At 43.4% G+C, this 26,809-nt stretch overlaps 1 protein-coding gene and 1 pseudogene across 2 annotated transcripts in view; one reads left to right on the forward strand and one right to left on the reverse strand.

Moving 5' to 3' along the window:
• Nucleotides 1-24,980, forward strand: part of ACAA2 (acetyl-CoA acyltransferase 2) — a 29,987-nt gene extending 5,007 nt beyond the window's left edge. For both annotated transcript variants that reach the window (XM_059138815.1, XM_059138814.1), the window contains exons 2-10: nt 1,779-1,945; nt 9,834-9,962; nt 11,428-11,544; nt 13,500-13,647; nt 15,614-15,789; nt 16,343-16,472; nt 20,921-20,991; nt 23,112-23,266; nt 24,575-24,980. In XM_059138815.1, coding sequence (XP_058994798.1) covers nt 1,779-1,945; nt 9,834-9,962; nt 11,428-11,544; nt 13,500-13,647; nt 15,614-15,789; nt 16,343-16,472; nt 20,921-20,991; nt 23,112-23,266; nt 24,575-24,659 — 1,178 coding nt within the window. In that variant the 3' untranslated portion in view covers nt 24,660-24,980. The remainder of the gene's footprint in view (nt 1-1,778; nt 1,946-9,833; nt 9,963-11,427; nt 11,545-13,499; nt 13,648-15,613; nt 15,790-16,342; nt 16,473-20,920; nt 20,992-23,111; nt 23,267-24,574) is intronic.
• On the reverse strand, nt 3,079-8,327 carry LOC131811238 (AP-2 complex subunit beta-like; annotated as a pseudogene).
• Nucleotides 24,981-26,809: the final 1,829 nt, after the last annotated feature.

Raw genomic sequence — 26,809 nt, forward strand, 5'->3', positions numbered from 1 at the left:
TCCCAATGTGCAAGTTTTGCCTCATACAGCTCTAGTGAGTATCACTCCCATCGTCGGAGACTTCTGTAGCCTTTTTTGGGGGTGGTGGCGGTAGAGTGCCTCAGTTAGGAGCGATTTTTATTTATTTGCATAGGGACATCTGTTGAACTAATAGTGATACCATAATTTTTTACTCTTAATTTACATTACTGTGTGTATAGATAATTTCCTCTATATTCTTTGTGGTTGGATCAGGAAATCTTGTTGTATTCTAAGAGACATGTTTTAACAGGATATTGGCAAACTAGAGTGTCTTCAGAAGAAAGCAACCAGAAATGATGTCAAAGAAGTTTTGTAAGAATGCCTTTTATTTACTTAAGAGATGGGAGGTGTTACAGGTTAGCTGACTTTAGATCTGGAGGGGCTCTCTGTGTAAAAGATAGTCCACTTTGTAAAAGGTAATGAATGGTTCATATTATTTGAAATTTGTATTTTAGTCATCCTATGGCTCCAAAGTTAAAGGCATATGTAGTTCACATTCAAACATTATCAATTCTAGAAACAGTTTTTCTTTCCTTTTTTTTTTCCTGTAGAAATAGACTTGGGATACATTTGGATAAGCTGGTAGATGAAAGACTGGGTAAGCTGGCTTAGCTATGTAGGAGGAAAAAATCATACTTTAGGTTGTCCATTCATAGGCACACTGCTTCACATAGTGGAGTATGCCTTACTGTAAATTTTCTAGCAGAGGAATTTTTGTCTCTTGTGTCAGGAATTTTCTGTGGGGTGAGTGGTTGGCCTCAAACCTCAAGAGAACTTTTAATTTGGAGATTCTTTGAGTCTGTGACTAGGAAATATACTTCAGCACATCGAAGAAGCATTGTTTTTGTTTTTGTTTTATTTTTTCTTTTTTAAAGATTTTTTATTTTACTTACTTGACACAGAGAGAGAGATCACAAGTAGGCAGAGAGGCAAGCAGAGAGCCCAATGCGGGGCTGGATCTCAGGACCCTGAGACCATGACCTGAGCCGAAGGCAGAGTAAGCTTAACCCATTGAGCCACCCAGGTGCCCCTGTGTTTGGTTTTTGGTTTTTTTTTTTTAAAGATTTTATTTGTTGGAGCTAGAGAGCACAAGCAGAGGGAGCGGCAGGCAGAGGGAGAAGCAGCTCCCTACTGAGCAGGGAGCTTAATGTCATCCCCAGACCCTGGGATCATGACCTGATCCAAAGGCAGATACATAACCAATTGGGCATCCAGCTGTCCCAGCATTTGTTTTATTTATTTTTTTTATTTTTATTTTTTAAAAATATTTTATTTATTTGACAGAGAGAGGGAGAGAGCTTATAAGCTGGGGAAAGGGGGAGCAGGAACTGGAGAGGGAGAAGCAAGCTCCCCGCTGAGCACGGAGCCCAGTGCAGGGCTGGATCCCAGGAATCCCCGGGATCATGACCTGAGTCAAAGGCAAAGACAGACGCTTAACCTACTGGGCTACCCAGACACCCCAGTATTTTAGTTTTAAACAAATGTTTCTAGCTTTGTAGCTCACCGGAGGACAAGAATGTTGTCTACCAGGATGGATTTATGTTGCAGCGTGCAGTTCTGGGGGCCAGCATGTAGGTACTGCTCCAGCTGATACCCCTTCCTTAAAAGATTGCTTCTGTGAGTGAGACTTGTTCCATGTACTGTTCTGGGACAAAAATTGTCTAAGTTCTAATTGAAAGCAGTACCTAGTACTAGGTTTCATAGTGAGATTATTTAAAGCATGTTCGGGACACTGAGGAATCTGTCTCTGCTTACAGGTGTGTTCATTGTTGCCGCTAAGCGAACCCCTTTTGGAGCATACGGAGGTCTTCTGAAGGACTTCACGGCTACCGACTTGACTGAATTTGCTGCCAAGGCTGCCTTGTCTGCGGGCAAGGTCTCACCTGAGACCATTGACAGTGTCATTGTAGGCAATGTCATCCAGGTCAGTAGGGCAGAAGGGAGGTCGGTATTCATTCTTGTTGCTTCATGTTATTAAGAAGATAACTTAATATGTCTTAATAGTGAACTAGTTAATAGTTAAATGTATTTATGATTTAAGTAATCCTTGACTCTAGAAGTGATGGCATATATCAAAGCCACCATATAATCTAGAAGCTCTATATCTATCCCATTGGAGTTACATTTCATTGCTTCTCTGTCAGATTCATTTCCTTGACTTATCTAAAGTTAGTTGGCTCTCTCTGTTTACCAACTAAGAAGGGTAGAAAACCTGGTCAGTGTAAGACATCCCCTATAATTTCTTAACCAGCAGGACCTTGGTCAGTATTTGTTACGGAAATAAGAAACTCCTTTACCTTCTATATTGCTATGTTGAGGTCAACAAAATAGATCACATCATTTCATAGATAATGAAAGCTGTATATTTCTTTGAAGTATTGCCAAAGAGATGGGGCTTCCTTCTTCCTCCTGGCCCTTGGCTTAACAGAAGCTCCATGCAGAGTGCATTGCCACTGCAAGTTCCTTGTCACTGTTCTGCTGGCTCAGAAAGTGGTTGTTCCATACTAGGAGGGACAGGCCGAGAAGACTGGAGGCTGCTGCCACCACCTCCACCACGTGCTCAGCTCTTGGGGCAGGGATAAGGCTCCAGAACGGGTGTGCAATTATTTCCACCCCCCACCTCCGCTCCGGAGCCATGACTCATAGAGATTTGGCTTCTAGCAACAACCAGTTTTGTTTGCAGTGGAGTCTGAAGGGCTTCATTCATTTTTTTTTCTTCAGTGACACTTTTCCTTTAATAATTTTTGTCCTTTTCTGCTTTCCAAATGAGCTCTCAGTTACAAAATATCAAACCGCTCAAAAATTCCAGCTGTTGACACACTATGGTGAAGCTCACAAGTAAGGACAGGTGGCAGCGGTATGTGACAAGAGGTGGGAAGTGACTGAAGCGGTGCTTACAGATGTTAATGAGAAGCTGAAACTATGCAGCAGGTTGTGCCGTGATGGCAGCACAGCTTAGACCAGTCACTGCCTTGGGGTGTGGCATCAGCGTGTTTGGGTTCAGAGTCTACATGGCAAAACGATTTCTTCCAGTTAAGAGTTCCTGGCTTGCACCAGTCACAGGATGGCCAAAGGGCACCAGACCCGTCCTATTAGCTTTTCAGAAATGCTGCCGTAGACTTCACAGACGTCCTGGGAGACCTCGGGAGCTCTGCACTTCAGCAACACCGTGCCGTGTGGGTTTCCTGGCTGGATACATAGCTTAGCCAAACTCCAGATGCCATTATTGAGCTTCAAGGATTGGTACAGCATGTCCTCCCCTTCCACATTCCTCTTGGCAAGGCAGTAAACATTGCTGTTTTGCAGTTTGCTGGAAACTGTCAGTATTTAATGGACATTCCTTAATCTGAAACTGAAGTTCTTTTTCACTGGGAATGGCCTTCCACTTGCAAGGAAGACCTGGCGCACCATTTTGAAATCTTCTACAGAGCGCACCCTGAGTGGGGTGAGAAGCTGAAGGAGAAGACAAACATTGTTTTTCACAGCCACCTGCAGTTACTCAGAGGTTCCATCTTCGTGACAGGACCTAAGGTGTTCAGAGGCAGGGAGACATCCACACGCTGCTTTGGCATCTGTGGTGTGTGGTTGGCCAGAGGAGTGCTGGGGATGACCCCAAAGCTCCTCTTGTTTAACTGGATTGCAAAGTCTGTCATGTGCTGCAAAGCATTGTTGGTGAAGTTCATTTCCGTGTAGGTGTGCCCTTGGCAGTGAGTAAATGTCCTGGAAATCTCCAGACCATTATTTTTTACTGCAGGCAGCCAGACAGCCTTAGGCACCACCCATCCAGCAGGTCCCATGCCTGTCCCATGGAGAGTGCTGACACGTCATTCAGACCAGTGCTGACCCCAGTGGGAGCAGGTGGAGGAGCGAAGGTTACAGGCCCTGAGGATGGGATGAAAGACCGTCTCGCCGGCCCATCTAGTCCTCCTCCAGGGAGATCTGCTGCTCCCATCTGTATGGAGGACACCTGAAGCACATTGACTGGGAGACTGAGGTCAAGGTTTAGAAGGTCTAGAAGGTCACCTTGAGAGGGGCTAACCTTAGGCTGTTCCAAGATCGTGGCAGTGGTGGTGCCAAAGGCTGTCATCGACATCAGTGCTCCCATGATGTATTGGCTCATGTTTGTGACGGATTCCATGACTTCCTTCTACAAAAGCATTGGGAGGCTTATGGTACACCAAGGTCCAAAGACTGGTGTGGCAGATGAGCTCATCCAGCAGAGCTAGCACAATAAGATCTGTCTCAGGGTCAGTGGCTTCTCACACAAGACGACTAATTTGCCTGTGACAGGGTCTGTTGAGAGAAGACACCAGTAAATATATAGCCCTGGTCTCGAAGGTCAGGTTTATCAGAATCCCGTGTTGTCAAACTCGAGACTTGTAGCAGCTCCTGTGTTTCTGGTGTTTGCTTGAGAAGCAGCTTCGCTGTGGCAGTAAGCAGAGTGAGCTGCACCTGGGCTCATCAGGAAAACCCTCTGGGAAGCTCTTCAGTAACTCATCTCTGCCCCGATCCAAATCATAGCTGCTCGTGGGTCTGCTTCATCCAGCGAGAGTGGCACTGGTACTTTCGTACTTGTTGGAGTGTTTGTGTAAGATGTCCCTGATGGCAGCAGTTACCTCTTGGACCACCTTTGGTTTCCTTTGGTCCAGGTGAGGTCCCCAGTGTGTGCTTCCGCAGTGTGCTCTGTGGATCACTGCACTTCAATGGCACTATGCCTGCGGCGATTTTGAACAGCAAAATCTCCAACAAAAAGCACAAAAATGCAAAAAACGTTGCAATAAATAGATCACAAAAAGGAGATTTGTTTTTGTTTATTTTTAAGATTTTATTTACTTCAGAGAGAGAGTGTAAGAGCAGGAGGGAAGGGGGAGGGGCTGACAGAGACGCAGACTCCCTGCTGAGCAGGGAGCCTACACAGGAGGCTCAGTCCCAGGACCCTGGGATCATGATCTGAACGGAAGGCAGACATTCAATGGACTGAGCCACTCAGGCGCCCTAAAAGGTCACTTGTTTATAGCATGAGAGCTAAAACAAGAAGGCTTAGTGTCCCTTTGTTCATCTCAGCTAGGAAAGTATATATTATTTTAGGCGACTAAATTTTCTCAGTGTTCCTCCAACCTGCCCATAATCTGGAAATAACCACAGAAGTGCTGGAGGTATTACTTTTGGGGTTACAAATACATTTTTTTTTAAAGATTTTATTCATTTGACAGATCTCAAGTAGGCAGAGAGAGAGGAATGGAAGCAGGCTCCCCACTGAGCAGAGAGCCCAATTCGGGGCTCGATCCCAGGACCCTGGGATCATGACCTGAGCTGAAGGCAGAGGCTTTAACCCACTGAGCCACCCAGGTGCCCATACAAAGAAATTTTTAACACGTAGGTGAATTCGTGAGTATAGAATCTACGAATAATGGGAATCGACTAAGTAATGTTCTGAGAGGTTTTAAAGGCACTAAAGTATTCTGTCCTTAGCAGTTCTCATATATGAGAAGAATTACGTGAGTTACGGAGGTCAAAAAGGTATAATCTTCCAGTTCTAAGTCAGTCGGTCAGTCTTGGGGCTGTAACGAAACAGCATGATGACTATAGTTAATAATACTGTACCGGGCATTTGAAAGGTGCTAATAAGTATTAAAAGTCCTTGATGGGAGAAACAGGAACAAAGGCTGTGTTTTGCTGCCGCTGTAGTCTCCAGACAGAATTCCTGAGGTAGGGATTCTAACACCCCTCCCGCCCCGTCAAGGACGGGTTAATACTTTACCACTGCAGCTTTGTTCTTGTTCCTGTTACTTGCCGCTGATCTTTCCGCCAATAAGAGAGCAGTCATCTTTCAGACGCCACTTACATACACCTGAAAGGTCTCAAGACTCATGTTTTACTAGACAAAAGTAAAGAACCTTATCTAAGCAGCAGCCAGCCCCTCAAGGTCCTGGATAGGCTCTGCTTCCAAATTCCATAGGGACTTACGCTGTCTGTAACCCCCACTAACTACAAGGTATGTAATCACTCACAGCCCCAGTGCAGCTCTTCCTGCCTATGGGTCCTGTCCCTGTGCTTAAATAAAAGTACCTTTTTGCACCAGAAGTGTCTCAAGAATTCTGACCACTTGCTCCCAGCCTCACATCAGTCCTCAAAAAAATTTTTTTGTTTAACTATATAATGTGGTTTTGGAAGATAGGTGAGCTTTGGTGGGGCGAGGTCCAGAGTCTGCAGCCAAGAAAGAAGTCTTGACATCTTCAGTGCAAAATGGTGGTTTTATTAAAGCACTGGGACAGGACCTGTGGGCAGAGTCTTGAGGAATTATATAGGTTATTATATAGGGGAAGTTGGGGAAAGTAAGGAAAAGGAAAGTTTCAAAAGGGTTTTCATGTTAAAGAAGACCCACCTGTAAGACAGAGACCTTGCCATTGTCAAGTTAAGGTGGTTTTTCCCTCTGGCAAGGCATTAATGTTAACATAATTGGGAGATTACTGGAAGAATGTCCCACATGTCCCACCCCAGAGTGGGGGTTAGGGGGAGGTTGCCCTGTGTCAGCTTATGTCTTGTCTTCAGCTAGCCTTCTGCTCTCTCATCATATATGTGATGACAGATGTTAACTAGACTTAATTGTGATCATTTGCAGTCTATACAAATACTGAGTCATTACATAGTACACTTGAAACTAATGTTTTATGTCAGTTATACCTCAGTTGAAAAATAAAACAGGAATAGGAACTTTTAAAAAAGGTTAAGTTCCAAGTAAGATTTATGGAATATTGAAAAGTCAGAAGAAACCCTAGAGATTTTATAGAACTCCAGGCCTCTCTTAACACATGAGGAAACATCCAGGGAAGTTGCAGTGTTGCGGAGTGGTGATCTGTAATAGTCCTGGGCTGGAATGCTCCTGACTTCTGGTTCAATATTCTTCCACCTGTACTAAGCTCTTCCCACAAATCTTGGTGTTAAAAGGGACGTAGAGTCATTTCTTGGGAGCACTTAGAGAATATGTAACAAAAAAAAAAAAAAAAAAAGGAAAAATTATCAGTTACTTTCTGGAATACAGTGGCCAAAGTAGAAGATACCTGGTTTCTAAGCATCAGGTAGGACCATATTCAAAATATCCATACAAGTAAGTATGTATGCCATCAGCGAGATCTCCGTAAACTATCTTTATTCAGTCAGTTGGTCTAGAATTTAACAACTCAATCGTAACTACTCTACTCTTATTTACAAAGATGGCACTTGGGAATCCATTTGCAGATAACTTCCCATGGGAGGAACTTGAAAGTTAGGTAAACCAAAGTTCACACTGCTAGTGAATGACAGAGTCTAGATTCCAATCCAGATCTGACTCCTGACCTAAAAATAATCTTTGTATTACCTCAGACTACTGCTTGATTTTATAAAACAACCTGTTTTGCCAGTCTGGACATTAGAGTATTATAAGGGGAGTGACTCCCAAAACAGAAAACTGACAGAAACAGAAAACCCTGGCAAAAGGAATTTTTATATGTTGAAGTAGGCTTAACAGGATCCTGGGCATGGGGCTAAGATTGCCTTTTGCCATTGGGAAACTATTAACATCAAGGCAGCTGAGTTCTTAGAGGACTGTCGATCTGTTTCAAGGACTTGTCAGTGAGCTGTGAGTAGTAAGGAAATTTAATATTTTTTTCTTCTGCCTTTGTTTCCCACATCAGATGGACCAGTGAGGAACATGTCCAAGTTATTTTAGGAAGTAAAGCAACAAAACGCAAAGCTAAAATTTCCCATCAAGAAGTTCTTCTAGTAGCTTATGGCATGGCTTGTCTTGTGCATTACCACCCCCATGCCCCCTTTAGTGAGGAAGCATGACTTATTCCTCAACAAGTAAGCAATTACCCCTCAATAAGGAACACCTTTGAACACAAGTTTTGAATCACATCTGTCTACCTGTAAAGCTGAGGGATGCCATGTGGCAAATACCCACAAAACCCAAAATAAAGCCTTGAGCAAGGACAAAGATTTGTCCAAAAGTGCCTAGGATGGAAAGCCTTGAAGTCCATAAGACATGAGATACAACGGTGCATCCAAGCCCTGGTTTGTGTTACTGTGTGGGACAACCAGATGGTTTAAACTTCTGTGGCTCAGCCCATTTCTCTGTTTATACAGACAGAGCTAGCACTGCTGTGTATGGTATCAATTTACTCCTTTGTCCTTTACGATTTATCTAGGCTGAACCCACTCCACCAGGTTTATCTAGGCTGAACCCACTCCACCAGGTTTTTCCCGAAGGCCGAGAGCACTGATTGCATCCGTGCAGGCATGAGAAGCTCGTTACACGCTCCCATTCCCACGCCAAGTCTGACACCTTGGGAGTCCGCTTCCAGCTCTGCATTTTATGCCACTATATCTTTTGTATGTGTTTTTTCACAATTTTCCTATCATGCTAAACACAGTACAGTCTCAACACACTGACACCTGGTTCTGGTTACCTGGTAGTATTACTTGTGTGCCATTAATCAGGAGACCAAGGGCACCCGGGTGGTCCAGTGGGTTAAGCGTCTGCCTTTAGCTCAGGTCATGATCCCAGGGTCCTGGATGGAGCCCTGTATCAGGCTCTCCTCAAGCAGTGAGTCTTCATCTCCCTCTGTGCGCACTCTCTCTCAAAATAAATAAAAATCTTAAAAAAGAACAAATAAATAAACAGGAGACCAAAACCACAGAACAAATACACAGGTTGGGATTATAGGGTAGGAAACCTATAAAAACACTGAAGTGCAGATTGTAACCAGCTGGTAAATCTGTAGCAGACCACCTGCCATCACTGCTCTTCTGGGACCCCAGAGCCGGGCCAGCACTGTTGCTTTGGAACCTGGGGTCCTTGTTAAACTCTCTCCTCCCTAGGTCAACAGGTCTCAGCCTCAGTTTCACATTATCCCCTGAGTGCTTTTATTTATTTATTTTTTAAATATTTTATTTATTTATTTGACAGAGATTACAAGTAGGCAGAGAGGGAGGGGGAAGCAGGCCTCCCCTGAGCAAAGAGCCCGAGACAGGGCTGGATCCCAGGAGCCTGAGACCATGACGGGAGCTAAAGGTGGAGGCTTAACCCACTGAACCACCCAGGCGCCCCTCCCTGGGTGCTTTTAAAAGTATCTACTGATAGCCTTGCCTTGCTTGTGTTTTTCCGGTTTTATTGGTTTGGTTACGCTAAGCATTCGTACGTCAAGCTGTCCTGGTTTTCCGGTATGCAACAAAGGTTGAAAATTACAGCTTTGGATACTTTCTCTTTCTCTCTCTCTCTCTCTTTTTTTTAAAGATTGTATTTATTTATTTGACAGACAGAGATCACAAGTAGGCAGAGAGGCAGGCAAAAAGAGACGAGGAAGCAGGCTCCATGCTGAGCAAAGAGCCTGACACGGGGCTCGATCCCAGGACCCTGAGATCGTGACCTGAGCTGAAGGCAGAGGCTTAACCCACTGAGCCACCCAGGCACCCCGGATACTTTCTCTTTTAAGGAACATACTATTTTAAGATAGCCCATTTTATTTTTAAACATTTGTAATTGTTACAAATTTCTATCTTCTATTAATACAAGAATTATTTTAACTATAGTATTATAAGGATTTCTCGGACTTTGTGTGTTTAAAAACCAGCAGACCACATTGTGTCTTTTATTCAAATAATAAACACATGTATTACATAAAATACATGCTATACCTGTATACATTGTGTCCTACCTTAGAGCCATGTAGTTTATTATTTTTGATAGATTGCCAACATTTCTGTGTATTTTGTCCTCCTTGTTGCCAAGATTTATAGAGGACATTCTTTGTCTTCTCCCTCTGTTCCAGAGTTCTTCAGATGCTGCATATTTGGCCCGGCATGTTGGTTTGCGGGTGGGAGTCCCAAAAGAGGTCCCAGCTCTCACTGTTAACAGACTCTGTGGCTCTGGTTTCCAGTCCATTGTGAGTGGATGTCAGGTATGGGAACGTTTTATTACTCCTCTGAAAATAATGCTAAAAGCTGTTGGAGAAAATGCCCCACTTCAGTAGAACACCGTAGGCTTTTGTTTTATAGTGCTTCGTTAGGAAAGGTCAGTATTTGATTTTTCTTGGAAAAGTACACAGGAATACAAGAATCCACAGTTCCTTAAAAGCTGTTCACGGATCTTTGAAGACAAACGAAGTGGAACAAATGAGCCACAAAAGGACAAATACTGTATGATCTCCCTCATATGAGTAGTCAGATTCATAGAGACAGGAAGGAGGATGGTGGTTGCTGGGGCTGGGGGAGGAGAAAAGGAGGAGTTCGTGTTTAACAGGTACTGAGTTCAGCCTGCAGAGCCGAAAAGACGTCTGGAGAGGAGTGGTGGTGGTTGGTCAGACAGCACTGTGAATGCACGTATTGAACTATACACTTAAAATTGGTTACAATGGTAAATTTGAAATTAGGTATATTTTATCACATTTTTTTTTTAAAGCTAATCATGACTCTCACTTTTATCGAGTGCTTCCTGTGTGCCTGACCTATGCCAGATTTACATTCAGTATCTTACTTAGCCTTCACAACCGGTAAGACGGGAACTATCACTATTCCCATTTAACAGACAACGAAACTGATCAGTAAGGTGACTAAGCTACAGAGACAGAACTTGAACGCAGGCCTGTGAAACACGGAAGAAAGTTGGAGGGTTTAGGGGAGGGTAAGAAGTGCATTCCTTTTTAAGGGATGGGTACTTGGACAAATACATTTGATCCGTGAGCACAGGGAAAGGGATACAGTGAAATCCAATTTTATTTGTCCAGATCTTCATTTTCTTACAGAATGAAGGACGTGGACATATTGTGATGAATAATTTTCATGTTAATTTATTTCTGAAACAATGTATCTGAAACAGTGGTCCTGATTCTCTTAGCAGTCACTGTGAATACTGGCTTTGGAGGCTTGTTCTTGCTTCTTTTCTGAGAAATGCAAATAGTGGGAGGTGTTAGAAGGAAGAAATGGGTTTCCTTTTCTGATCCTCCTCAGTTAACTCAGTTCTTGTGTGTGGTCTGTTACTTGCAGCAGACTCCTGCATTAATGGGATAAATTCTTCTTCCGCCTTTTTAAAGGATTTATTCTTTATCCTCCGCTGATAATCTATATATTATACCAGGCATTAATATCTCTGCTGATTTTCAGTATTTATTTCCAGGGTAAGAATTATCATTCCTTGCCAAAACATAGGTAGAATTTGTCACTTGCGCACACACAATTGACGTCTGTTAGGTCTTTCTCCCCTTGTGTCTTGGGGATGGGTACTGTGGCATGTGCTTTACCATGATTTGACAAGTATTTCATTTTGAGACTGTAAACCATTACATTTACTGTTAGTTTACTGCTTAATACAAACCTCTGTCACAATAAAAGTTTTATTGTTATTGCTGCGCATTCGTTTTCCAATAGGAAATTTGTGTTAAAGAGGCCGAAGTTGTCTTATGTGGAGGAACTGAAAGCATGAGCCAGTCCCCATACTGTGTCAGAAACGTGCGCTTTGGAACCAAGTTTGGATCAGATCTCAAGGTTGGAGCCATTCAGATGTTTAAAAATGATTTGTCATGCATTTATGCTAATATATATTTTTAAAATTTTATTTATTTATTTGGCAGAGAGATAGTGAGGGAGGGAACACAAGCAGAGAGTTGGGAGTGGGAGAAAGGAGACTCAGGCTTCCCGCTAAGCATGGAGTCTGATGCAGGACTCGATCCCAGGACCCTAGGATTATGACCTGAGCCAAAGGCAGCTGCTTAATGACTGAGCCACCCAGGCGCCCCTGTGCTAATAATTTTAATAACACCATTTGGGGAGAGGGAAAACAGATTTTGAAACCAGTTTCATTAATAGGGGATTGACAAAATACAAAAATGACTTGAAATTTGTAAACTATTTCAAAACCCCAGTCTGGTTTTAGTTTTGACATCTTAACCCGCATTTAAAAAATCCACATAGACTTTATCTCACCACGCCTCTGATCATGGAATCAATACACTGGGGAGGCAGAGGAAAGGAGGAGGCAGATCAAAAAGTAGGCACAGGTTGAAATAATTGATTTCTCTACTGAATGAATGGGAAACCCAGTAATTAAATCTTTACCATGATTTATGGAAGTTTTCTTCCTGGAGCAGTCTCCATTGAATAGGTATCTTCTTCACAGAAAACCTACTCTGTTTTATTGATTTTTTTTTTTTTTATTTTGCTCTTTAAATTTTTTTTTTAAAGATTCTCTTTGAATAGAGATGATGTTGTCCTGAGTCAGTCAGACAAAAACTGACCTTCGCATCTTTGAGAGCTCTGGCACGGGAATGACAGTACTGACAGAGGGCACTAGTGTGCTGTCCCTCCCCTGGGAAAGGGCTAATGACATTCTCTGTTGCTAGCATTTTCCAACAGCAATGATTGGTTCACACTTCACCTAGTTCATCCCCTGGCCTTTTTGAAAGTTGGAAAGAATAAGACCTAGAAAATATGAAATAGTATTTTAGACACCAAGCATTAAGAAAACCTTTGGAAAGACAGGTCAGTGACTCAAAGATGACGAGGGGCAGTGGAGAAGACACAAGGGAGCCCCCTTATCAGAGACTGACCCACTGGATAATAAGTAACTTTTCTGTTCCTCAAGGAACCTGTGTGGGGTTTTCCACCTCCCAGTAGCTGACAGAACCAGCTGTTCCTGTCACTGAAGGAGCTCAGGCACACTCCTGCGGAGCGCAGAATCATGGGTCATAGGTGGCTACAGGGAAACATCGCATGAGGACCCCGTGTTAGGTTTAGATTTCTTAAAAATGTAGCCTGGAGGGTTTCTTTCTTTCTTTCTTTCTTTCTTTTTTTTTTTTTTAAGATTTTATTTATTTATTTGAGAGACAGAGATCACAAGTGGGCAGAGAGGCAGGCAGAAGGAAAGAGAGAGGAGGAAGCAGGCTCCCTGCTAAGCAGAGAGCCTAATTTGGGACTCGATCCCAGGACCCTGGGATCATGACCTGAGCTGAAGGCAGAGGCTTTAACCCACTGAGCCACCCAGGTGCCCCTTTTTTCTTTTTTAAGATTTTATTTATTTATTTATTTGTGAGCGAGTATACGGCGGGAGGGGAGGGGGGTGAGAGAGGGAGAGGCAGACTCTCTGCTGAACAGGGAGCCTGACGTGGGGCTCGATCCCTGGACTCCAGGATCATGGCCTGAGCCAAAGGCAGACGCTTAGCAACCGAGCCACCCAGGTACCCCGGTCATTTCGTTTTTGATTGTAGGATGATCTCCTGTGTCCCCTCCCTGAACAGTGAGGATGCGTGCATTTGATTATGGCATTGCCTGTTTTTTAAAATGTCCCAGAACCAAAGATGAATAATAATAATAGTAATAGTAATAATAATAATCAGAAAACGTAATTTTACTTTCATTTATTGGGACAATTAATTAAATGTAGAGATACTACTTTCAAAAGATACACTTTAACAAATCACCTTACTACTCATGTCTTTCAATAGCTGGAAGATGCTTTGTGGTCAGGATTAACAGATGAGCACATCCGGCTCCCCATGGGGATCACCGCGGAGAATCTTGCTGCAAAACATAACATAAGCAGAGAAGACTGTGACAAGTACGCCCTGCAGTCCCAGCAGAGGTGGAAAGCTGGTCAGTGCGATGCATGTTGGAAGTGTCAACAGAAGAAAACTTGGGGGGGTGGGTGAAATGGGCAGAGGGAGTCAAAGGTTATAAAATAAAGTAAGTCCTGGGGATGTAACATACAGCATGGTGATCATAGTTAATAACAATGTAGAGCGCGTGCGTGAAGTTGCTAGTAGAGTAGGCCTTCAAGGTTCTCGTCACAAGAAAAAATATTGGTGCAGCTATGTATGGGGACAGATGTTAACTAGATTTAGAGCAGTGATCATTATGCAATCCTGTATACACAGATAACGAATGGTTGGGTTGTATACCCGAAACTAATATAATGTTGTATATCAGTTATACCTGGGTTTAAGAAAATAGAGAAGATTTTGGTCGTTTTCGGATTATAATGGTCATATAATAATATTTATTTAAAATTGTACCTTTTGAAAGTCACTTTTTTTCATCATTCCTTTGCGTTTAGATGACTAGATGTTCTGTGAATGATTGCAAAATTAACCGGGAGTTTCTCTTTTGAAATACAGTAATGCTACATAAAAAGTGGCATTGCTAATTGACCTTATCTGGCCACTTGAATTTTGTCCTCCGTGGTTCTGATGTTAGTAGAACACGTAGAACACTCTGCTGCGAGGGCTTTGATACTCTGTGAGAGACAATGGCTCCCGGAAGCTGCGGGCCCAGAGAGGGTGTTCTCCTCTGTGAGGCATATCCTGTTCACGAGGAAGGGATGGTATGTTTGGAAAGGACCCATTGTGCGCCTTCCTCCTCCCATTCCTAATTGAGAATCGTTGCGCGCTGCGCTGACTTGAAGACTCAGAACTCTCTGCGGCCAGAGCTCTGGTGCCATTGGTATAACACTTCTCACTACTGTCAGACCAGTCCAAGGTGGGCAACTTGACAGTATGGTGAGTTGAAGTCTCTTGAAAAAGGTTTTTTAAATCAAACTATCATAAATGAGCAGCAGCTCTTCTTCAGGGGCGTTAAGTACTCGGAGTAGTGAGAATGAAGTTCATCTTAGCTCTTCAGAGGGAGAAGTGGGACGGAGCGGATTCCGGCCAGCTCATTCTCTGTGTTTTTCTTACACATTAAAGTGGGAGCATGCTGGTCCGGAGGCCAGGAGGCACCAGCTCTGTGTCTACCTTTGCCTCATAAACAAGTTAACCAACCTCTACCAAGTCATTTTTTTCACTGGGCGTCTATACAACTGAGATAAAGAAGATTTGCCTCCCCTTTTCCCCTAAGAGTTATGAAAACCAAATAAGGGAAGTGTGTAGCCTGCCCTTGTAAAGGGCTGTCAGAAGGAAGGTGGTCTCACTCCTGGCGTATTCTGTTTCTGGAGGCTGTAGATTACTGCGGTCCATTGTAGTCAGTGGAGGTGGAAGCAGGGCAGCTGTTTCACTCATAACTGTGTCGGTAATCGCTCGTAGAATTTCTTTGGGTTGCTTGTCATTAAATTTCGGTGATAGATGACTTGGTAACCTAGATCGATAACTTCTTTTGGAGACAACTTCTTTTTTCTTACTGTGGTAAAGACACTTAAAATAAACTCTACCCCCTTAAGTTTTTTTAAGTGTACAATACGTTATTGTTGTACGACCTGGTGACTTTTCAATTCACTTCTTACCTCACCCAGAACAGTTTAAATGAGACATTAAGTTTACTTAGTGCTATTCTATCTGTAGCTAACAGACAAGGACTGCTAGTAGTCTGGTGATAACCTTGTGAAAAAAAAAAATCACAGTAAAAAAGATCAAAATTACAATTTTAAAAAGAGGCAGAATACATTTGCATAGATCGATGGCAGTGTATTAAGTCCTTCGAGAGGCAGCGTAAGTTGTACCTGTAACAGAGGCTTATGTTAAAGTCGGCTGCGAGGAAAGGGTAGAGCCGAAACTGAAGGATGTGTTTGATTTAGTTTCTTGTATCTTCTTTTTCTCCCATTCTCACGATGGTCTTGCTCCTCTTTCAGCTAACGATGCTGGCTACTTTAATAATGAGATGGCACCCATTGAGGTGAAGACGAAGAAGGGGAAACAGACAATGCAGGTAGACGAGCACGCTCGGCCCCAGACGACCCTGGAGCAGTTAACTAAACTCCCCCCAGTATTCAAGAAAGAGGGAACCGTGACCGCGGGCAACGCCTCGGTAGGTGACGCCACAGCTCACCTGGAACTCTTGCTGCCGTGTTCAGTGCCAAGTAGTCCTGTGGGGTCTTTTGGAGACTTCTCGTGCTAGTCTTTAGCTGTTTACCTTCAACTGGCAGCGTTCATATTCGGTTAATTGGGGGTTTCATAGTCCCAAACAAAATACTTTAATCGCATATAATACTCTTCCAGTTTCTTAGTCTTTTCAAAATATTACAAGGACTGTAGAAGGAAATCTGCTTGGTTATTATTCCAGTTTTCCTGGGTTCGTTGGTTGGTTTGTTGGTTTTCTGATGTATACAACTCAGCAGATTCCTTACATCTCCCCATATCTGGACATAATCTTTTCCTGGACATTGTTTCCTGTTTTCCCTTGGTGAGGTTAGATTCTGTGCCTAAAACAGTTCCTGGAGCACTGTGAGCCCTCATCGTAGCCCAGATTGTGATGCTGTTTCTTACATAGTACCACAATCTTAACACTACCGCATTAGCTCAAACCTTGATTAACTGGGTCCTTCTGCCATCTAGTCAGTGTTCCTGTTTTTGTTTCCAAGGGGGTATCCGATGGTGCTGGAGCTGTTATCATAGCTAGTGAAGATGCTGTTAAAAAACATAACTTCACACCACTGGCAAGAATTGTGGGCTATTTCGTGTCTGGATGTGATCCCTCCATCATGGGTATTGGTAAGTTTGTTGTGTATGTTTCTGGAGAGAAGTTGTCTTTGGCCTTCAGATACCTGAAATAGTAGCCAGATCAAGGTCACTTGTGGAGAAATGATTGGTCATCAGTCATTTAAACAAATCTAGAAAACCTGTGCCGGGCCCAATAGGAAAACCAAGACTGCTCGTGGGCAGTTATCACATCTCACTGTCTGTATTTAAGACTGGCTCCCAGCATATAACAGAAGAATTACAAGGTGCTGACTACAGGAGACACGAGGCAAGGAGAGATCCTGGGGCCAAACAGAGATGGCTGAACGCTGGGTGTCGTGCATGCGGCCACTGGTGTGTCTCCTTTCCTCTTCCCACAACCCCTTTGTGAGGGAGAAAATGGAGGCTTAGGGAGGTTATCTTGTCAAGTTCCAGACGGGTAAGTGATGGAGCCAGGATGGGAACCGGGCCTCTCTAATTCCAGTGCTCTTCCCACTGTGCTGTCCCGGAAGTCAGAGTCACACCCACCTGGCTCAGCTGCCACTTCATAGGAAATGAAGGATTCCCGTGGATCTCAGTTTGGCAGAGATGAGGAGAGCTCCCTACAAGTGTGTATAGTTGACCTTGAACAACGTGGGCACAAGGGGTGCCAACCGTCACACAGCCGGAGTCCAAGTACCTGTTGCTTCCCATGAAATGTAACCACTAAGAGCCTCCTGTTGCCCAGAAGTCTGACCCGTAACATAAGCTTTTAACACACACTTTGTATGTTACGTGGAGTACGAATTGTGTTCTCACAGTAAACTAGAGGAAAGGAAATGTTCTTAAGAAAACTGTACGCAAATACATTCATCGTACTGTAATCTGCACGTAAGTGGACCTGCTCCATTCAAACTTGTGCTGTTCAAGGGCCTGCTGTATGCTCCTTTTGGCTTGAAAGATACAAATTAGGAAAAGAAACAGCTTTTTGCTGGATGTGCTCCTAGGAACCTCAGATATGCTGAATTTTAGTAATGTCTGTCATCATTCTCCAGGAAACAGAATTGATGAGGCGCCTCACTTAAAAATACTAGTGCTGGAGGCTTTGTCCTGTCCCGTCTGTACCCTCATACCCCAAAGAAAAGGCTCCTCTGGGGCTAGATTTAGATTCTCGATGGGTCCAGAGGTTTTTCTATGAGCGCAGTTAGGCCTTTTCCAACTAAATTGGATTTTGAAGTAGGATCCAGGGTAGAAGGGGGACGACCTGTTGCTGACCTGTGTTCCCGGAGATCCTTCGGTCTGTCCCTCAAAGTTCTTCTCAAGTAATAGCATCTATGCTCACTGGGGACATAGTAAATACCCAACTGTATCTGTTTATATTTTGTCACTTTCACTGTGTTTCAGATTACTTTAACCAAAACCATAAGCTATGTGACCATCTGTTAAAAGTCAGTTTTTTCTATGTTTCAGGCTTAAAAGCTTAATTAGCTTTTAGCTCCTTGCTTTCACCAAAACACTGCTTTTGCTTTAGAGATGGAAAGTAGCTTTAAAAAGTATGGTATTTATCACTTCAGTGTCTGGAACAGTGGTTTCCCAGACCCCAAATGATCATCAAAATCTACCCATAACCCCACCCCAAAAGATTTTGTTTCAGTAGTTCTAGGGTGAAGCCTGGGGAGTGTGGGGTTTAAGTGTACCTGGCTCGTCTTGATGATCAATCAAATTTATTTGATATAGGTAAGTAGTTCTTTTATAGTTCTTTTCAGTTTAATATCACTGAATAGGTTCTGGTACATTAACATAGCGAAGAAAATGTCGTTTTCCCAGGGCGCCTCGGTGGCTCAGTCACTAAGCATCCGCCTTTGGCTCAGGTCATGATCCTGGGGTCCTGGGGTCGAGGCCCACATCCGGCTCTCTGCTCAGAGGGAAGCCTGCTTCTCCCTCTCTCACCCCTCCTGTTTGTGTTCCTCTCTCGCTGTGTCTCTGTTAGATAGATAATAATCTAAAAAGGAAAAAGAAAAAAAGAAGAAAATGTAGATTTCCTTTCTTGTGTTCCAGGGTCTGGATGCTGGCCTTTTCTTTGTAGCCTTTTCTTCGGGGTATGAGGGTACAGACGGGACAGGACAAAGCTTCCAGCACTAGTATTTTTTAAGTGAGGCGCCTGCAGTACAGTGAATACCATTGTGGAAGGATTGCTTTTTTCCCTCAGGGCTTAAGCAGAGCCATAAATGCCAAATGCCCCAGTGTCAGATGTCCCTTCACTAAACAGCTGTCTGTCAGTTGTTGTACGGGATTAAACAAGGTGACTGCACGGATTGCCCCAAAGGACTAAACAACGGAGAGTGGTTTTTGAGTGGTGGGGATTGATTCATCACTCCAGTTGCTAAGAATGGTGCCCTGGGTTATGTAGTTATCCAACATCAGGCAATCCTTAGCCTTTCCAGAGAAGCTGCTGACCCAGAAAAGGGAGGAAAGCGGGGACTTGGCTCTCGCAGTGGCTCCCAGGAAGGACACACACGGAAAGACAGTCAGTGTTCCCTGGAACTCCCCCGTGGCAGCAGTGGTGGGGGAAACCTTGAACCTCTGCAGCTATAGCAGCTCTGGTTTTATCTTTTATTGGGCTTAATTTGTAGAGAGGATTCCAGTGGTTAAAAAGAAGGTTAAAACCCAGTTCAGAGCACTTGTGATGAGAAGCTTACAGCCCAAAACAGGTGCTCAGCGTCACATAGCTTAGTGGCAGGACTAGAAATGAGGTCTCCTTTTCCCAACAAGATTATTACAACTTTCTGGGTCCCTGTGAAGTCCAGTAACAGTGTTACGGGAACAGTCCTTTAAAAGTCAGACTGTGACCCTGCGTATTTTTAACAATTGACCGTAATGATTCTGAGTTAATAAGAATGCACTGAGTCACGCTTACTGTGGAGATGAAGACAAGGAGATGTGTCGAGCGAGTTAGCCCCTCAGCTTTTGGTTCCGTGTGTCTCTGACCCCTGTAAGAGTACTTTATCCCCGGCCATGCTGGCTAACTGCTGGCTCCGCTGTTGACTGTCCTATTTTTGTGCCTTAGACATTCAAAGAGAATCTAGAACTAGGTTTTATGTTAAATCGGTAGCCAGATTGAAAAGCGCTAACCCGATGCCCTTTGCCAGTAAGCAGACGACTGTCCAAGGAACATTTTAACTTAGGTGACAAAACAAAGCACACTGTGTTTGGATTGCATCATGCTCTTCTTATGAAGACCGATTGCCTATATTCCCTTAGGCACATGTATGACACTTGTTGCAGAGTATCTGACTACTTTAACTCAATAGAACATAACGCATACATTTTTTAGACATGGTCATTCCATTCTCTCAGAATAGTGAAGTAGATAATCTTCTTCAGCCAGCTTTTTTACCTTTCAGGAGAAAATACCAGTATAACTTGAAAATCTTGAGCAGCGTTAAACTAACTGTCATTGGTGATCATCAGTAATCTGGGAGCTAAAGTTTCAGAAGTCTTACTAGGTAGATTTGCATTTCTGCCATGGGGGTGGTTTCGTTTAAAATCTCTGCCTACCACTGGCAATAGAAACGCTCCTTTGCTTCAGGTATCTTTTCTTTGAAGTGCCTTGTGGTTTCCTGTCTTGCTGTGCCCTCGTGGAGATACAGCTGCCGTTTCTTGTCTTCCGTCCAGATGGACCTGAAAAATTCAGAGTGGCCATTCTCCCAGTCCTTCTCTACTGGGAATGCATATTACTTGTGACCCAGGAGAGCACTCAGTCTGCCTTGACCTTCGGTAGGAGGCACACTCTGTCAATGACTGCAGAACCCCATAGATATCTCCTTCGGCTGTCTGAACTCTTTTTTATTTTTTTTTTAATATTTTATTTATTTATTTGACAGAGAGCACAAGTAAGCAGAGTGGCAGGCAGAGGGAAAGAGAGAAGAAGGCTCTCTGCTGAGCAGGAACTCAATGCAGGGCTCGATCGCAGGACCCTGGGATCGATCATGACCTGAGCCGAAGGCAGACACTTAACCAGCTGAGCCACCCAGGTGCCCCTGTCTGAGCTTTTTTTTTTTTTTTTTTTTTTTAATTTTTATTTATTTATTTATTTATTTATTTTAAAGATTTTATTTATTTATTTGTCAGAGAGAGAGTGAGCGAGAGCGAGCATACGCAGACAGAGTGGAAGGCAGAATCAGAGGGAGAAGCAGGCTCCCTGCGGAGCAAGGAGCCCAATGTGGGACTCGATCCCAGGACGCTGGGACCATGACCTGAGCCGAAGGCAGCTGCTTAACCAACTGAGCCACCCAGGCGTCCCCCGTCTGAGCTTTTAAAGCTGTTTCTGGCAGAAGTCTCCATGTGAGCCTCTCATTTGCACTTTTGCACAACCATCTTTTCACTTTGGTTCTGTTTTCTGGTTTTTTATGGTCCCATCATTGCATAATGTGCTAAGGTGGTAAGATTTGTGGCTACTAATACCTGCCACATAAGATGGAACTGATTTTGTTCTTATGTAGGCCCCGTCCCTGCTATCAGCGGGGCACTGAAGAAAACAGGACGGAGTCTTAAGGACATGGATTTGGTAGAGGTAAGTGTTAAGACTATTGTACATGAATAAGCTACTAACATGTATAGCATGAATGGCTTTAATTTGGTATTTTATAGCTTTTTTTGTTTCCGTGCTATTAGCCTTTCCAGATTACATGTGTCCAAGTATTACTTCCACTACGTGCTTTGAATAGGTACTTTTCTCTACCTGATTAAAATACGTATATTCAAATAATTAAAATAGCCTGATTTCTCCTACTAAGATATGAATTCCTGGAAACATCTTAGGACCTTACAAGAATATTTCATTTTAGACTACCAGTGTGTTTGTTGAATTGAATATTCTATGAGGTGGGTGAGAATAACTTCGACCTCTGATGCATTAAAATGAAAAAATATATAAGCAAAGAATTGACATAATAGAAAAATTAATATCTGGTGCCAAATCTAGAAGTTTCTTGGTTTCTTGCCCTCGCACCAAGTTAAAACTCTCCATCCCCCAGACTTACCTTTGTCTTTTACACCATAGTTTTGGCTAGATTTGGGGTGTGATAATTTTTGGCATAGAAAACTTAAGTTTATTATTATAAGTATGGTGATTTTTTAAAAAGAGTTTATTTATTTATTTGACAGGCAGAGATCATAAGTAGGCAGAGGGGAAAGCAGGCTCCCTGCTGAGGAGAGAGCCCGATGTGGGGCTCAATCCTAGGACCCTGAGATCATGACCTGGGCTAAAGGTAGAGGCTTAACCCACTGAGCCATTCAGGCGCCCCACGATTTTTTTTTTTTTTAATGTTCGTTTTGAGCAAAGGCATCTTAAGCATTTAGCACAATTAAAAGGAAGAGTGGAAAAGAAAATAAAGCTGGATTATATACATTTTACATTTGGGGACTATTCGAAAATTTTAGGTAATTAAATATCTTTGCTGCTTGACTTTGGGAAATAACTAACATAACAAAGGAAGTCTCTCTAAATTGGTAGAGAAGGGGCTTGTCACTCTGCACAGGTGTGATCATCTCTCATCCAGGAAACCAGGGTTTTAGACAAACAGCTTATCCTTCAAGCTCTTCTTCCATTCTTAAAGCCTCAAGGCGGCTGCTTAATTATCATATTCACAAATAATATTCCTGGATTTCTGACTCTAGATTTCACACTTAAAGCTCTGTTTAAATATGTCAGCTCTGCGAAGCTGTTCATAATCATTTATAGATATGTATGTGCTCAAGGACATAGCTTTATAGGATTGTCTTTGGGACTTTTGATGATCATGGTAGTTTTACCTTGGTTCAGAAACCTAGTTTCGCTGGTTCATATTCCACTTCCCTTAGTACCACCTTAAACATGACCATATAAAATGGGAAAATAATGCAGGACCTAAGGACAAACAAAACACCATCTTGGAAAAGCACAAGGCTAGATTTTGATTTCGACTCTGTGAAAGTTACCTTTCTTAAAATCAGTTTTTTAACCTATAAAATTTTCTAAGATCATATAAAACTATAGTGCTATGAACCTGAAGGAAGGTAATTCTCATAGCCAACCTTGCTGAGTAAATACAATATGATCCTCTCAGATCTGCTAGATTCCAACACGGTAACAGTTCCTCTATTTATCTGGCTCTGCAGGTTTATCCTCGGTTGTGTGTCAGTTTATTCTTAGAAGAATGGCTAGTAGTACTGAGTAGTAATAAAAATAATAGGACAAGCCATCTACTGAGTGGTTGGTATGTGTCAGGTAATAACACCAGACACTTAATACCCACGATTTCATTTAACCTTGACAGTAACTCCTAGGATGCACTACAGTTACATTTTACTGTTGAAGGGACCTCGGTGTCGAGAGCTTAAAGAACATGCATATAGCCAAGATTTGAGCCATCCGTCTGGCTCCGAAACCTGTGGGCCATCTCCCACTGCCTCCACTAGGTATCCTTTTACAACATTGCTGAGGGCTTTTCTCCGAGGGATGCAGTTGACTTAAGTATCAGTTAGTAAATTACACCCATTTTCAAACCTGATTATCTTCACAAAGAGTGGTTGAAGATAAAAGGTAGTTTAAATAGGAAAAAAAGCAAAATTAGTCATCAGTAGGACTGGACATTCTCAGTTAAAAATCAACTTATGAGCGAGGATTTTTATCTGTGTTTTGATTATGTTTAGGTGAATGAAGCTTTTGCTCCTCAGTACTTAGCAGTGGAGAAGAGTTTGGGTCTTGACCCAAGTAAGACCAACGTGAATGGTGGAGCCATCGCCCTGGGTCATCCCCTGGGAGGATCTGGATCGAGAATTATGGCACACCTGGTTCACGAATTAAGGTATTTGCTAGAAGTTGTTACGTTTCATATTTGCCATCTTTGGTTAAAAATGCATGGATTTGGGTTTCTTCAGAACATTCCGGCATTTTTCATTCGTCCTCATATCCCCATGTACTGCTGCTCACCAGGAACGTGTTATAATGGCCACACCCTTTGCGGCTGACAGTGTAGATGGCCCAGCTGACCTGTTAGGGCTCTACACTTGGGATGTGCACGCTTCCTTGTGTTGCCGAGGCCTTGTTTGTCGTCTTGTGCTTACACTCTCGTGCCAGTTACAAGAGTGAGATATGGTTCTTTAGGAGAACAAACAGAATATTGGGAGGATTCTGAGCTAGGTGCTGTCATTTAAGAAACCGGAGCAAACTGCTCGTTTGGGTCTGAGCTAAGTGTTTCCTTCACCAGTGCCAGGGTTCCAGAAGAGCCCTTCTGTGGGTATGATACTTCTCAGTTTTAATACAAGAGCTCCTCCTTCTGGTACTATGTAGTTTGGGCCATTTTGCTCTATTAGGAAGAAGCAAAAAACGAAATAAGTCAAGCAAAAAAAAAAAAAAAATCACTCTGGCTCCTGTAAGGTTAAGGTAAATGGGATTCATTTCATTTCATTTTATTTTTTATTTTTTTTAAGAATTTATTTATTAGCGCACAAGCAGTCATGGAGAGAGGGAGAAGCAGACTCCCCACTGAGCAGAGAGCTCAATCCCAGGACCCTGAGATCATGACCTGAGCTGAAGGTCATGATTGCTTAACCAACTGAGCCACCCAGGTGCCCCTCATTTAATAATTCACGGAGTCAAAATGAGTAATGTGCACCAGAAAGTTCCTAGGTGGTTTCTCTAGGATTGAACAAGAATAGATCGTGGTCTAGAGGAATCTAATTTTTATGCAAGGGACAAGAAATGCTTCTAAATCACCCACCCGTTCACAAGGGCACACCTCACTGATTGCCCTTTCTCTCCTGTGCCATGAAAATCTGGACTGTATAAAAATCAGAGGCCGGCCCTTCTTCAGCTTCCTTTTCATCTCTGTGACCTCCTGGCCCCTCTCCTTTCTCAGAGCACACCTCAGCTTCTAGATCTGTTTCAGCTTCTCTCTTCTTTGTTAACAACTTCTTTTAATAAAAATACTGTTTCCTGAATTCCTTACCTTGTGACTATAGATCAGTATTGAGGCCTGGAGAAAAGATTGAGACACTGAGCTGAATGAGGATGAATAATGCAGATGTGGTCATTATTAATTCTAGTTCTTCTAATTTTCTAATGAGTTCTGTTTTTTATTTGAGTAGATTTCAGCCACTGCTTTCTCTTCTAGGCGTCGGGGCGGGAAATACGCTGTTGGGTCAGCTTGCATCGGCGGTGGCCAAGGCATTGCCGTTATCATTGAGAGCATGGCCTGAGGGGCAGGGGATGCAGCGAGGCCCCCTCGTACTGTCTGGGCCGGGCCACAGCAAAGCAGGGGATCTTCGGAGCAGCTACGAAATGAGACGTGCCCTCTACTGCAAGTGGCTGAGTGTGATTAAGGGATAATGAGGCAAAGATGTATTTCTCATGAATAAAATAAGCTCTCTCAAATGCATACAAAATATGATATATTTCTGCACAAAAGTCCAACTACAAAGGCCTTAAAAGAAATTGTATTCTCTTGCCATATAATTACCACAAATGCCTTAGATAATACGATTGCAAGAAAATGGAATAAATACTGCTCTAACTTCTGATCCTTTAATGTCTTTCTTGGATTTTTAGAAATCTCTTAATTGAGGAAAAATACACATACCATAGAATTTACCATCTTAACCATTTTTAAGTGGCATCAAATACATTCCCACTGTTGTGCAACTGCCGGTAGCCTCTGGATTTGCTTCGTCTTGCAGAGCTGAAATTCTGCCCCATTCAATACAGACTCCCAGCCCCCCTCTCTGCCCCCCAGCAAGCACCATTCTTTCTGCTGCTTTTAGACTACTCTAGGCCCCTCACAGAAAGGGAATCCTACAGGAGCTGTCCTTTTGGGCCTGGGTTATCTCACCCAGTGTCACGTGCTGTCACGTGTCTACACTGCCACCTTTTCTAAGAACACTCCATTTTATGTATAGACGATGTCTATCCTTCCATGCACCCGTGGACACTTGCGTTGCTTTTGTGATGAGTATCTCTTCATGGCCCTGCCCTCAGTTCTTCTGGGCATGTTCCCCAAAGTGGAAATATTTCTAGGACTTGACAGTTTTCCATAGCAGCTTCACCCTTTTACCCTCTCACCAACCTTGCGCAAGGGGTTCCAATTTCTCCACATTCTGCACAGATACTTGTCCTTTTCTGTTTTTGAGAATAGCCATCCTGGTGGGGTGCGGGGCACCTCCCTGTGGTTCAGGGTTACGTTTCCTTAACGATCCGTGATGTCGAGCATCTTTTCCCAGGCGTATTGACCATCCCTACATCTTTTTTGAAGAAAGTCTATTTTAAGTCCTTCTCCCATTTTTTAAGTTGAATCGTTTCTTTTTTGGTGTAGTCTTTTTTTTTTTTTAATTTGAACACCAGTTTAACTTTGTTAAGTGATATTCAGAATTCATTCTGAGATAAATGTGCAAGGAGCAAATTACTGAACTTAAGTCTTGATACCAATAAATGGTATATTTATTACCGGAAAGTGAAGGGGATGCTATTGTTATTATTATAACTGTGGGGCAACAAGTGTCACCTGGAACTATATCCTAGGCAAATGGGGACATAGAGGCGCCCTACTTTGAACTAACCAAAGTGCATGTCAGTGACCACCTCAAGGTTAAGAAAGCTGAGCAGATACTGTTAGAGTAGGACTGTTGGATTCGATGATTATAAAGGAGTTGGTCAGGGTAGACAGCTCGCTGTCCTGACAGTTGAACAAACACTCAAGAGGATGTGATCACTGCAGACACCTGGGAGAAGAGTAGGTCCTAAAGCCGGAGTGGCCTCATGTGCAAAGAGCCAGCGTGACGCGCGGGGGAGCAAGATGAAGAGGGGTGGGAGAGGAGGCAGAGAAGCAGCTGCGTGCATATCACGTGGGCCTGAGAAGCCACTGTAAGAACTTTGGCTTTTATTCTGAGTAAAACAGACCCACTGTAGGCTTTTGAGTCAAGGAGAGCTATCACCTGACTTACAGAAAGGATGCCTCAGTCTGCCTGGTTGAACTTGGAAGGACAGCGTGGGGAGCAGGGAGACCAGTCAGGATGGCACTGCCGCAATCCAGGCCAAGCAACAGCACTGGTGTCGGACCTAGAGGCGGCAACCGGGCAGCGAGAACCTGCCAGGCTCTGCTTATATTCTGAAGATGGAAACTGGAGATCTCCTCCTGGCTTGGCTGTTGGTTGGGAGAGAAAAGAGTCTAGGATGGCTCCCGTGCTTCCTGCGCTTCCTAGCCGCGGGGAGGGGAAAGTTGGGTTCAGACATCCCAGCGGAGATGCTGAACGGGCACCTGGGGGAAGGAGTCTGGCGCGTGGTGGGGGCAGATCTGTAAGTCACTGGCATTTAAATAGGACGTGATCAAGAATGAGTGGCCTCTACCCTGGATGGA

This window comes from Mustela lutreola, chromosome 11 (assembly GCF_030435805.1).
Source record: "Mustela lutreola isolate mMusLut2 chromosome 11, mMusLut2.pri, whole genome shotgun sequence".
Lineage (NCBI taxonomy): Eukaryota > Metazoa > Chordata > Mammalia > Carnivora > Mustelidae > Mustela > Mustela lutreola.